General features: G+C 46.3%; 1 protein-coding gene across 1 annotated transcript; it reads left to right on the top strand.

Moving 5' to 3' along the window:
* Positions 1-39: 39 nt before the first annotated feature.
* On the top strand, positions 40-12,952 carry LOC135823373 (ras-related protein Rab-13-like). Its single transcript, XM_065336227.1, has 8 exons — positions 40-302; positions 981-1,124; positions 1,891-2,008; positions 5,840-5,921; positions 6,775-6,889; positions 7,330-7,446; positions 8,976-9,070; positions 12,161-12,952. The coding sequence occupies exons 1-8, from the start codon at positions 150-152 to the stop codon at positions 12,258-12,260; spliced, it is 924 nt and encodes a 307-aa protein (XP_065192299.1). The 5' UTR covers positions 40-149; the 3' UTR covers positions 12,261-12,952.
* Positions 12,953-13,686: the final 734 nt, after the last annotated feature.

Below are 13,686 nucleotides of genomic sequence, written 5' to 3'. Positions count from 1 at the left end.
GTTTTATGTTTTGCATCTACCGATATTAATTTGCAGGTTTTACATCTGATTCTAGTGAGCACAGTCATGTCACTCCAAGATCTCCTTCATCTTCGCTACCTGGACATACTCTGCGACAACGGCAGGGGAGCTTCGCGAGGGCTCGGTCAATGTTTGAGCAGCCAACCTCAACTTCGGGTGACTCAACTGGCTCGCGAGCCGCATACAGCAAGAGAAACAGCACAGTATCTTTGGGTGTTGATGTGGGCTATAACCCTGTAGACTCCTCGAATGACCAGTCCGGATTTACGCAGTCTCCAACTGTAAGCAAGTGTTCGCTGACTTTTGTCGGGGCTGGGTATAGCCGTCAGTGACACTGGCTGACTCAAGCTGTAAATGATTTGCTTTTTTGATCTTACGGTGTTATGTATTCATGTTGTACTAGGGTACTAGGGTCACCCAGTTAACCATTGGTATTCTTACTGCGCTCCCTGAAATGTAAACATTCCCTTTGGAACACCCGGAAAGATCAGCTACACGATGTTCAGCAAAATATGTGCCTGGAGATGTTTTACTAATTTGCTTGTTTGACTTCACCCTGTGCATTAATTCATGCAAAAAGTCCAAGATGGGGAAATGTGAAAAGCTAGCCACTGTGAAAACATGACTTTCCGAAAGAAAGAATTGAAAATGGTGTGAATACCTGACCAATCTCAAGTACCATTGCAGTTCACCATGGTTTCTCTTTCTCAATCGTCAAATCTTTCAAAAATCACAGTCTATTCTTCCCAAAAATCACCTTTCAGTTCAATAACCCTCTTCAGCAACAACAATTATCGTTTATGGGTAATCCGTTGAGGCTACTGTCGTTTTGATAATGGACAAAGGATTTTTCTAAGTTCGATTTACAATACATTTGAAAAAGCATTAGTTCATTGCAAGTTATTTCCAACATAATACCTTTGTTTGCCTTTTCATGTTGGAACATTCCTTTGCTGTAGGTGACGTATTCCAAGTCCTATGATTCATCATATCGTGCCAAAACGCGAAGACTGAGTGAACAACAAGAGAGCCAATCACGAGCGAGAACTGAAGAGCCGCTATTCCGTCTTCACACCGAGGATGACCAGACCACAAAACAAATGGTAAGAGTCGCAGCAAACAGGCACAGAGGAAGAGAGGGGACATGGTATGCAATGCGGCTTGCACATGGTTTATGGGGAAGCCCCTGTTAGCATACACAAAAATGGCATCGGAGCCGACGTGTGCAAATATCAGAGACGATTCCTTATCTATACCATCTGATTTCAGAGCGCAACCAGGGGCGTTGGAGATGCTACGGTCACTATGGTATTGACCGTAGCACTCTTTCTCTCAGGTATCACGTAATTAAAGAAATCCACTGATTTGGGCTCGAAATTTGGGATTTTGTTCAGAGGAGTCACCCCAGCCACTCGAGTACACAGTACTTCGGGTGACTGACCGTACCACCCTGAAATACCTTACGATGCCCCTGCAATGAGTGGTTTCATATCTTTGTCATGTGACCTCATTTGTGAGGGAAGTGATCATGGAATGTGGTGAGTGGAACCAACATGGCTACCGACATCATGTGACCGAGCAAGGCACGAAAGGAGTTGGAACCAACATGGCTGTCCTGTATGGTCACTATTGTAATGGATGCGCAACCACTGTAGAATGGCTCACATCAGCAGCTCGTGAGCAGCAAGGATGTTGTAATGCTGCCTTCTCACTAAAGAACATGGCTACCCAATTCCTACACTGAAATGAACATACCCAAGCAGCTGAAATTGTATTGGCAAAGAAGCCCCATGACAATATATCACATCAAATTCCCGGAGCTCTGCTCTCTTTGATGCACATTAATTTTATGTTTTTTTCCTTTTTTAGGATACTATTTTCCGGGTTGCTGTCTTGGGTGATAAATATGTTGGCAAGTCAACATTCATTCGCCGCTTAGCCATTGGCAAGGACGGTGGCGACATCGGAGTGCTTTCACAAACCGTGGGTATGTGAAGAACTGATTGCGCACGTGTCTATTTTTGCTGGGCAACTTGTCCCATGTTTGTCAGGTGCAACCACCTCTAGTACACTCAGTGCGAGCATGACTGTACATTGCGTATGCTTGTATATGTATAGAGGTCATGTGACAGTACGCACTTCACCCATCAGGCCACACTTTGTTTTTTCTATGTTCCTTGTCGGCAAATTTTAACAAAAGGTATGCGGGCAGGTGTGGGGGTGTCCGCTACTCTTCGTATGCGGACGCGAAAGGTGGTTCTGCCCGAATTACATTATCACAACATCTACAGTCAGAAGATTAACTATTACAGGAGTAAACGGACTTATTATACGCGTAGCACTGTTCAGTGTTATTTCCACGTGCATGACTATTTGGTCACTGCCTTGCATGCAGTATTTGCCCTTGTCACATCGAGTGTACCTTTTTGGAAACTATTCTCTTATCACGTAGCTCAACATCATCTAATCATTACCCCCTTTAATACTTGAATCTATCCGGCACGAGCGAACCTGTGGGGGGACCTAATGGATCCACTGACTTGAATACGGTAGTGCTTATTATCAATATTAATGGGGAACCAACTTCATGACTATCACCGCCGAAGTCGCAACTTCTAAGTTCGTATTAATGGGGAAGTTACGCCTAAAATCAAATTTTCAGCAGTTGCAGTGTTCGGGGTGCTGAGTAGAATGGTCTTGGTCCGAGGAAGCTGAGACGCTCCATTCCTCCTTTATTCCCAATCAAACTCGTGCACTTCCACCGAAACTGGGTGACTGCGCCCTACTAGATGGGGATTTGTATACAAAATGTCACTAAAAGCGCCACTTCGCTCTAATAAAAGCACGGATGACCACGATTGGCCCATGTGTTTTAGTCTTTAGTTTTGGACGTTGAGTCGACTGGTTTTGGTCCGAGAATGCTGCGATGCAGCGTTCCTCCTTTATTCCCAATCAAACATGGTTGAACAAGCGGTCACGGGCTCCTGCGTGCCCAAGTCACCTGGTCACCGCGCCAGCAAGCGACAACTTTCACACCAAGGTTCAACTCGAGTTCAACTCGAGTGACAGGAGTGCACCCAAAAAAGGTCAAACATGCTGTAAGTTGTACCCTGCAGGCGCTAGGCTGGAACGATGACCACCAGGTGACTGGTGTACGCAGGAGCACGTGACCGCTTGTTCAACCATGTTCGATTGGGAATAAAAGAGGAACGCTGCATCGCAGCATTCTCGGACCAAAACCAGTCGACTCAGCGTCCAAAAGACTACAACATATGGGCCAATCGCGGTCATCCGTGCATTTATTAGAACGAAATGGCGCTTTTAGTGACATTTTGCATACAAATCCCCATCTAGTAGGGCACAGTCACCCAGTTTCGGTGGAAGTGCGCGAGTTTGATTGGGAATAAAGGAGGAATGGAGCGTCTCAGCTTCTTCGGACCAAGACCATTCGACTCAGCACCCCGAACACTATAACTAGTGAAAATTTGATTTTACTCCTTTAATAATACGGGCGGGCGGGTGGGGTAAAAACAAAAGCCAAGAAAAAACAAGAACAATTTCTACTGAAAAATGTATAAATTTTCTATGTGTAACTCGTACAAGACACTGCGCACACAGTACTACATTGTACAATCATGTGGTCCCATAGTACATGATTGCACTACATTATCACATCAGGCCGTGAATATCAGGCAAACTGCGACATTGAGAGTATAATGTTTGATTACGAGAAGGCGAAGAGAACATACATTTATCTGCTTTCGCATCAACAAACGCTTTCTCACTTGTCATTTTTGGTTTGTTACTTCAAAGTTCTTGTGTCTGCTTATCAAACTCTGGTCTCCACGCTGCTCATCTTTTTCTCGCCATGCGTCTATTGCTTGGATTTTCTGCCCACGACATCGTTTCCACAGACGCCAGTTGCCACGGAACTCGTCCGACTTACGGTATTCCTGGGACCCGCGAGGCTCAGGCAGTGAACGAGTGAAAGTTTCGTTACGGCAGCCTTCATTGCTGAGAACAGACGGGGAACGCTCCTTTGCTTCTGTGGTGCAAACATTTACGATTTTGATTGACGCATCTAGCTGCTGCAGCATGTGCAGCGTACATACACGTACACGTAGAAGCATGAACTTTTTTCTTCTTCCGAAATTTCTGACAACCTACGCGGGCGGTGACGAGAAACATAGAAAAAAACAAACTGTGGCCTTATAGAAGAAAACTTTGAAACCTGGGTTCATCATCCATACTTATGCTGCGTTCGTTTTGGTCAACTTGAAGTGACACTGGCGGCTTCTTCAACACGACATAGCTTGACGGCATCAGCCAATGTCAGGTCATTGACGGCAACAACTTGTGATGAGTCTCATCACTGAGGATCCCAGCTACAAGTCTGTAGTAGTATTTGCTATTTGACTAGGGGAGTCCCAACAGGCATGACCTTGTTACAGGGAACCCTAGGTGAATCTTTGTGAGGTGAGCAAAAGTACCAGCAGATTGTGCCTGACGACAGTTGTGGCGAATGTCAGCATTGACCTTCATGAGAGACAACTTGCAGTTGCCACAAATGCGTGGGGAGCATTGAGCACAAAGTGCAGTCTGGGAGAACGCACAAGCATGCAACAACTCACACAACGACTTTTAGAAACTATCAAACGACTGCGCCCGACGGTAGAAATCAATCTGGTCCAGGAGAGGATTGCGTTGGCGACGGATGAGGGCATATGGAATGTCCACCGCGGCTGCCACATCGACAGAATCCGGGATGTGAATGAAACCTTGCCTGTTAAACTGTCAGAGGTCCTCATCCAGGGACTGGCAAAATGCTGCCAATTTTGGTGAACGACTTTGGCTTGCCAGATGTTGGCAACGAGCGAAATTGTTCCAGGCCTCCAGCCAGGACGAAAAGTCAGCCAGTGTGGATTGTGACAGAAGTATAGGTCGCTCCGTTGACACCGGTTTAGAAGCCGGGGCGGTCTGAGCATGAGCAGCGCCATAACTAGTACTTGGCACAGCACTTATGGATCCAGATTGCTGTTTGAGCAGGTAGCATGGTGGTATTATGAAGGCAGTGTATGTGATCAGTAGAGTACTATGCGGAGGGCATGGGGATATCATGAAATCGGCCAAGGCGCTTGGGGTTATCATGAAATCGGCCAAGGCGCTTGGGGTTATCATGAAATCGGCCAAGGCGCTTGGGGTTATCATGAAATCGGCCAAGGCGCTTGGGGATATCATGAAATCGGCCAAGGCGCTTGGGGATATCATGAAACCGGCCAAGGCGCTTGGGGTTATCATGAAATCGGCCAAGGCGCTTGGGGATATTATGACACCGGCCAAGGCGCTTGGGGATATTATGACACCGGCCAAGGCGCTTGGGGATATTATGACACCGGCCAAGGCGCTTGGGGATATTATGACACCGGCCAAGGCGCTTGGGGATATCATGACACCGGCCAAGGAGCTTGGGGATATCATGACACCGGCCAAGGCGCTTGGGGATATTATGACACCAGCCAAGGCGCTGCCGGTCCGCAAGGCAGAGGAAAATACAGGCAGAATGCCAGCCTTGTCATTGGGGGCTTGGTGAGAGTTGGCATCACCTCGGGGTGCTACTGTTGCAGGAAGGGCGCTACGTTATAAAGTTGTATACACTGTATTATTATAAAAATCGTTAAAGCATCGCTGGCCTCAAGCGAGGGTCCCTGGTTGGTGGTGACAGTCAATATTCTCTTCAGACTCTTTTTCCCTTTCCCATTCCCTCGACTAATATATAATCGTTATATCGGTGTGATTTTGCTCCTGCCTGCGTGCCTAGGCCTCGACTTTGAGTTCATGGGACATGCATTTAATGGCAAGAAGATTGGTTTGCAGGTCTATGATACGGCTGGAGAAGAAAAGTAAGTGCTCCTAGAAAGTAACCACCAAATTCAGCTGTATGAATCACCACGCTTTGGTTGGATTCTTCAACATGCATTTGACAGCTAAGTCAACCGGTCACGACAAAATGGCCAACAGGACTCACCAAGGAGAAGAGCGGGCCGGGCTACGGGAGCCCAGTGTGGTGCATACATGTGTTGTACATGTGGTTGCACTTGTAGCTCTTTGTTGTACATGAGGCTGCGCGTGTAGCTCTTTGTCGTACATGCGGCTGCGTTTGTGTCTCTTTGTCGTACATGCTGCTGCGTTTGTGTCTCTTTGTCGTACATGATGCTGACTCGTTGTACACGCTGCTGCGCTGTCTTGGAATGCTTGGTACATGCGGCTGTACCGTCTTCTGTCCCCTTCGTATGCACACCTTCTCGTCTTGTCCCCGTTGTAGTTCAAGACGACACATGTATGTCAGACTGCAGTGAAAATGCTTTCAGTGCCTCCAGCTTGGTTCGGCTAGGAGAGCATAGCTCATGGCAAGTAAGGTCATAGCAAGAGTACCATTGGTCCCAGGTTCGAGTCCTGGTGGGGTCAACACGTCTCGCTTATTTAGCAGCTAACCTCTCCGAATTGTGTATACAAATATACACTTAGTGTACATCGGCTGCTCTATTTAAATTTTTTAATGGTAGTCATGTTTCCCTCGCGCTTAGTCACGAGTTCCAATATACCCAGTATGCAGTACGGTTGAAAACATCCTTCCGCTTCTGAGTAGGACTTGAGCATGGTGGCCTCTGCTACCTGCCTGTGGCCTTAGCGGACCATCCCACTATGATTTTGACTGCCGACTTCGCTCTAACTGGAATCTCTCCCTTTCTGTAGGCACCGTGTGTTCTTGAGGACCTACCTGCGACCAATGGATGGCGTGTTCTTCCTGTACGACTGCACACGAAGGGAGACGTTCGAGAACCTGAAAGATTGGCACGCCATTGTACAGGTAAATAGTGATGTAAAGTACTCGTGCGAGAGTACCCGCCTTGAGTTTACAGCAAGGGAAATGGGAAACGGAAATGGAAAGCGTAACGCAGAGTGCAACTAGGTTTGACTGATGTGCGAGGACCTTGTATGGAGAAGCTGGTCCAAAGCCGAGTACTTTGATTTAAAGTCCGTGTTTGAGCCTTAATCCGGCAAAAACCGGGTTTCCAAAAGCCGATCAGAATTTTCTTCTAGTATCTCAACAGATTGTTGGTGCCGGACAAGCAATTTTGTCATCAACAAGACAGGAAGAATGAGTAACTTGTCAATTGATAAGGTAGGAATGAGTGAGAACTAGAAGTCCGGCGGCCCTCATGAATAACAACCCCGACCATAAAAATACTATATTTCCCTTGTACCCGGGCTCCTCACGCTTGATGTTTGTGCACATCGTCTTTTCAGAACACCTGCGCCTCACATGTGACAGTTGCCGTCCTGGCAAACAAGATTGATTTGGTCGAAGGTAGCCATCAGCATCACAAGAAAGTGACAGACAGAGAGGGCCAGAAGATCGCCAATGTAAGTGCTGCTTGCGCGCCCATTTTGGGTTTCCTTATTTATGTGTGGCGTTACAGGCGTCCGGTTGTACGTGCTGCTATGCTGCCTGACCTCCCGTCCCGGTTGGAATGCATTTGTTCCCGCTCGTTTTTTCAGCACCTTTTTGTAAAATTGTATCACTCCAATAATCATTTATTCCCGTAGCTATGCAGAAGACGTTACTTCAGTAACGTCTGGCGCTAGCCAGGGTCCACACAGCTTTAATTCCCGTAGCTATGCAGAAGACGTTACTTCAGTAACGTCTGGCGCTAGCCAGGGTCCACACAGCTTTAATTTGGTATTTGTTTGTTTGTGTGTTTGTTTGTTTGTTTGTGTCACGCCTGGCGCTATCCGTATCTGACGGCAAAAAAGCATAGGATGTTATAAATTTTTCAATTCTCCTTTTTTTTCAGGCATATCCTGGGATTCGAACCCGCACTATCGCCCTACATGCATTCCCCCATACACTTCGCATTCATACCCATTCTTCCAAGTTGCTTCACGTTAATCTTGCGTTTGAAAGCCCTATTTGAATATTGAAGGCAGCTAGACGGTGTCGTATTACCCTCGATCGTACCTGTCCCGTACCTATTCCCTACCGTACCGTGCCATCAAAGATGGCTGGCCACAATGCATATTCAAATAGGGCTTTCAAATGCAAGATCACAATGTGAAACAACTTGGAAGAATTAGTATGTATGCGAAGTGTATCGGGGGCTGCATGCAGGGCGCGCGATAGTGCGGGTTCGAATCCCAGGTTTAAAAAAAGGATTTTTTTTAAGAAAACATCCCTATGCTTTTTTTTGTCTAGGTCAAGGCAAAAAAGCATAGCGCAGGGCCCTGAGCTTCCAAGCTCTCTCGTTTGGTATTTGTTTGTTTGTGTGTTTGTTTGTTTGTGTCACACCTGGCGCTATCCGTATCTGAAGGCAAAAAAGCATAGGATGTTATAAATTTTTCAATTCTCCTATTTTTTCAGGCATATCCTGGGATTCGAACCCGCACTATCGCCCTACATGCATTCCCCCATACACTTCGCATTCATACCCATTCTTCCAAGTTGCGTCACGTTATTATCTTGCGTTTGAAAGCCCTATTTGAATAGTGCGGGCAGCTAGACGAAGTCGTATTACCCTCGATCGTACCTGTCCCGTACCTATCCCCTACCGTACCGTGCCATCAAAGACGGCTGGCCACAATGCATATTCAAATAGGGCTTTCAAATGCAAGATCACAATGTGAAACAACTTGGAAGAATTAGTATGTATGCGAAGTGTATCGGGGGATGCATGCAGGGCGCGCGATAGTGCGGGTTCGAATCCCACGTTATGTCTTAAAAAAAGATATTTTTAAAGAATTTAAAACATCCCTGTGCTTTTTTTTGTCTAGGTCATCAAGGCAAAAAAGCATAGCGTAGGGCCCTGAGCTTCCAAGCTCTCTCGTTGCTCTGCTGTACAGCATTATTCTTCGGCATTAAAGCATTTCTTTGGCTTTGTTTTGCTATTGTTCTTCAGACCTTTGGTGAGACATTTGGTGATATTGGTCTCTACATGGCGACAAGCGGAAGGTCAGGCATCGGCGTGGCTGAAGTCTGTTCTGTTCTGATACAGTAGGTGCTGTTTCCGATCTCCACCCGGGCTGCTGGAGGCCATCGTCATCCCCACTACATGTACCTCAGACCTCGTTTATCCATTGCTCCTTTTTGATCCGGATCCCTCGCCATCCGGAAGTAAATTGTTGGTTCCCGATTTACAGCATATGCCATGCATACATAGTAGACGAATCGTCCTTATTTCAATCCAAAATGAGCAACAGAAACCATCAAAAAGAAAGCATAAAGCAACAGCAAATGAACGTATGCGAAAAACACCCAATTTTCTAAAAAGAATAGTAAAATAGTTGTAGTAGTAGTTTGAAACTCGGTACTCTGTCAATTTTGTGCCTAGTTGATGCACATTCTGACTGTATAATATTATAGTATGTAGTTACAGTGGTGGCCAGTTACACTCAACTCGTATCTAAAATTATGTCCTTTTCCTTTCTACAGTGGTAGTACAGTGGTCCCTATATAATCCGGCATCATTTGTGCTACGGAAATTCTGCTGGATTAGCGAGGGTGCTGGATTAGGGAGGGTACTGGATTAGGGAGGGTGCTGGATTAGGGAGGGTGCTGGATTAGGGAGGGTGCTGGATTAGGGAGGGTGCAGGATTAGGGAGGGTGCTGGATTAGGGAGGGTGCTGGATTAGGGAGGGTGCTGGATTAGGGAGGGTGCTGGATTAGGGAGGGTGCTGGATTAGGGAGGGTGCTGGATTAGGGAGGGTACTGGATTAGGGAGGGTACTGGATTAGGGAGGGTACTGGATTAGGGAGGGTACTGGATTAGGGAGGGTACTGGATTAGGGAGGGTGCTGGATTAGGGAGGGTGCTGGATTAGGGAGGGTACTGGATTAGGGAGGGTGCTGGATTAGGGAGGGTACTGGATTAGAAAATCTGATTTACTGCTACAATGTGCATGAAGAGGACATTTTGCTAACTAAAAATTGTGCCGGCTTTTAAAGTGATGGGTTAAAGAGGGACGACTGTAGTAGTAGTAGAAGTGGTATTTTATTATTTTACTTGGGTATACCCAACAGGCCTATGGCCTACTTACTGGGTAGCAGCTAGCGCGAAAAGCAGGCAACGTACGCTGGGATCGATTGCTAGCGGGTAGTGCATTAAAGGGGCATACATACAGTATGTGTGTTCGATTATCCGGTTCTCTCGCCTATCCGGATATTTTTTGTGGAAAACAGTTGTGTTTTTAATTTTCACATTTCGCTTGAGACTCAGCTAGACTAGGTTTTCAGCATCTGTAGGAACCCCACCACCCTGCGAAGATCTAAAGGCCCCGTTCCACTGCGGCTCCACTGCTCCACTGCATGTCATCCTCGGCATGAAACATCATCGTTGCCATAGACTAAGTGACCGCGGCTCAGGCTGGTGCAGCGCGACCGCATCTCACCACGAGTTTTCGCTTCACTGCTTGAACAATAACTGTGAGCCGCGGTCGCGGCTCAGCCAGTTACCCGTAACTTGCATGGTTTTATACGCGAGAATTTTAAACTTAGAAGTCGCAACCATCTTCATGAGAATTTTAGAATTCAATTAATTCGTTGCGCAGGCCTGAACACGAAGATCTTTTCGATTTCACGTGCGCAGGCAGGTAAAACGTCATCAAAAACACGTTAAGCACGACCGCGGTACTGCGGATGGCGAGTGTCAGTGGGACCGCGCCGCTCTGCTACATGAAGCCAAGTGCCGCGGAGCAGCGGAGCCACAAAGCCGCAGTGGAACCCGACCCTAAGGCGCAGATGCAGCTACTAAGCGGTGGGAGGCGAGTAGATGATACCCACCACAAAGTGGTCAACGACCAAAAATCCCATTCACTGCATCCATGTTTCCCTCGTACCAGGCCACAAGTTCCCAATAAATTGTGGGTCGCAGCACGGTTGGAAAACATTCTTGCGCTTCCAAGCAGGACTTGAACCTGGTACCCTCTATTTCCCAATCATGGTCTTAGACCATCCCACTATGCCTGCCGCCCGCCAAATAGATGAAAATTACTTCAAGTATAAGCAAGAGTACATACCCCCAGAGTGTGCTCTGCATAGGGTCTTGGTCGAGCGTAATCGGATCTTCTGGTGTCAGGCGTACACTTCACACCAGCGCAAGGCCGGTCTCCAGGCAGGGCGCCGTTGTTTTTGATCCGAGAGTACCCTCGACTCCCCGGGTTCCCTTCAGATGTGTACGGTATTGTGACGCAAAGATCCAATTCCGCTCGACCAAGACCCTATGCAGAGCTGAATCAGGCGTTGCACACTCTGGGGCATTATGTACTCTTGCTGTAAGAGAACACGTGGATACCATTGTCAACACGTGGATACCAGTTATGAAGTAACCGTCCATCATTGTATCAAGATATTAGGCTTGTTACTGTAGTCAACTCCCTCCACACCAGTGTCATGCATGAGGAGTACCGTTAGATATCGGCGGTGTCCGCGTCTGTACAATTTTATTTCCCAAAGCTTCCCCTTCCGTATTTGTCTTTGATTTCTGACCCACTGAATTTGGGTGGTGTGCTGCTTTGCTGCCTCGAAATTTTTGCTGCGATCACCTTCCCCTCCTTGGTCTTACCTAAATCTTGAGCCTTCCAAGCTGGAATACTGTTGGTTTGGGTACTGGAGATGTGCTACAGAGCTAGGTGTCAGATGGTTGAATTCCTCAGTAGCCTATCAGAGTTTGTGCCCAGTTACCCCGCTTTCTGGCTGCTTATTATCTTGTTACTGTTGTGGACAGTTGCTTCGTAACTCGTGCCTATATCTTCTGCAACGAAACAAATACTTCGAAGTAGTACTCGTGCAAAATTATGACTTTCTGTCTCTAATAGGGCTTGAAGGTGATGACATCAGAAGTATAATTTAAAAAATGATACATAGAAAAATTTGGATGAAACTTGCCTGAGGATCCCTACATAATCTTCATACAAAGGCACCATTGTCATGGCTCTGGCCGGCCCGGCTGAAACGTAGCACTTTCAAGCCTTATTCAGACGCACCGGCTCCTGTCTCCTTGGGCTATACGTTGTTCATTATTTTATTCTTTATTCTGTAGTAATCATATGTTCTCTTTACCGTTGTCCAACCATCCGCTTCTTGCCCAGGAACATGCTAGCGAAGGAGGAGTCGGTGATGGTTCACTCACGCTACCCTACCCCCTTGCCTGCCCCTGTATCTAGAAGAAAGTGTTGCAGGTCTGCGTAGCCTTTGCGTGAATAAGACCGACCTGTGGGCGTGTGAGAATATTCCTAAACATTTTTACTTATTCTGCACGCCTGTATCCTTGTTCTGTTGTTTTTGTTGAATTTTATTTAATAGCGGCGCCTCCTTTTATACATGTGAGTGTAACGACAAATATCCTGCTCTTTTTTATTCCATACCGGTGATTAGATTTTTTTCTTTCTCACAATGACACTGGATGTGCTTGACTGCATCGTACATAACAGTTGCTTTGAAGTACACGACATGTACATCAGTATCCGCATGATAAGCAACCAACAGCCTGTTCTTGCAGAAGATCGGTTTTGACAACCAAGGATGCTTCACTATGAACCGAGTATGAGGTGACCATATACTTTCTTTCTCTTGTTTGTTCATTTTTCATTTGCAAGTATATTGTTAGCGCACGCATTCGCTATTGCTCTCGCTTTCGTTGTTAAAATTTAATTTACACATGTAAATTTCACTGCTGTTATTTCTCTAACTTAGATTTTCTATAATAGTTCAATTTTGTTTCAGTGTCGTTCAGTACAACGACGATTCCTGACGAGTGTTGTACGAAAACTTGTTTGAATCCTTTTTTTCTCTACACTTTATTTTCTTCATATTTTCATCGTTTTATTGCACATTGTCCCGACCGTTTTACATTGCATGAATAAAGTGTACACAAATGTCGATTCAGCTTGTCTTATTGATTGTGATCATGATAATTTATAACAATCATTCTTTATTTCTTTGCATCCGGTATTGGCCATTTGAAAGTAAAACATTATGATAGTGTTTACTTGATCCGGCGCAGAGAATTCGGTCCAAAACCATCAAGCTTGCGCCAGGGCCGGACATCCTGGCTACGGGATGGGATATTCTCTTTATCACCGGGGTTTTCCCTATTTGTACTCTTGATGCTTTTCCATGGCAACCAGGCGCAGGTCTCCTCACGTCGCTCACGTCGCTCACATTGTCACTGCGCCACATGTAGATCTACATAATTATAGCAGTGTGGTGCATGCCTACAGCCCCCCAGCTATCCTGTCACAGTGTCATGCATGCCTACAGCCCCCCAGCTATCCTGTCACAGTGTCAGATCGCTGAACTTTTCTTTTAGGCCGTCTCACCTGCTGTCAACACCCCTCTCCCCAACGCTCTCTTTGAGTCTAGGTCATCGTGGCTATATCTTTCCTTATGGCACGTGGCTTCTCAGTGTTACAGCCGTTTTCTAGGCAAAACTTTGCCATCACTGGGTTGTCATCTCCGGCGTTTGAATGTACGCAGCATAATAACGTTCTTCCAAATGTCTATTAAACTCAAAGTTAGCCAAGGATTAAAATTGAAAAAGAGGACCAAAAGTTTACAAGTTATCCGTTTTGTCCAACACTAACGACCGGTTATAAGCAGAATACTGTTGAGTCAA

The sequence above is a fragment of the Sycon ciliatum genome, chromosome 8, assembly GCF_964019385.1.
Source record: "Sycon ciliatum chromosome 8, ocSycCili1.1, whole genome shotgun sequence".
NCBI lineage: Eukaryota > Metazoa > Porifera > Calcarea > Leucosolenida > Sycettidae > Sycon > Sycon ciliatum.
The sequence above is the reverse complement of the archived record's forward strand: the minus strand, read 5'-3'. Positions and strand labels throughout refer to the sequence as shown.

Coding starts and splice junctions, on each gene's coding strand:
- LOC135823373 (XM_065336227.1), top strand. CDS start 150: ATGTTTGAGCAGCCAACCTCAACTTCGGGTGACTCAACTGGCTCGCGA. Junction 7,447..8,975: donor AGGGCCAGAAGATCGCCAAT/GTAAGTGCTGCT, acceptor ATTGTTCTTCAG/ACCTTTGGTGAGACATTTGG. Junction 9,071..12,160: donor GTCTGTTCTGTTCTGATACA/GTAGGTGCTGTT, acceptor CTTCTTGCCCAG/GAACATGCTAGCGAAGGAGG.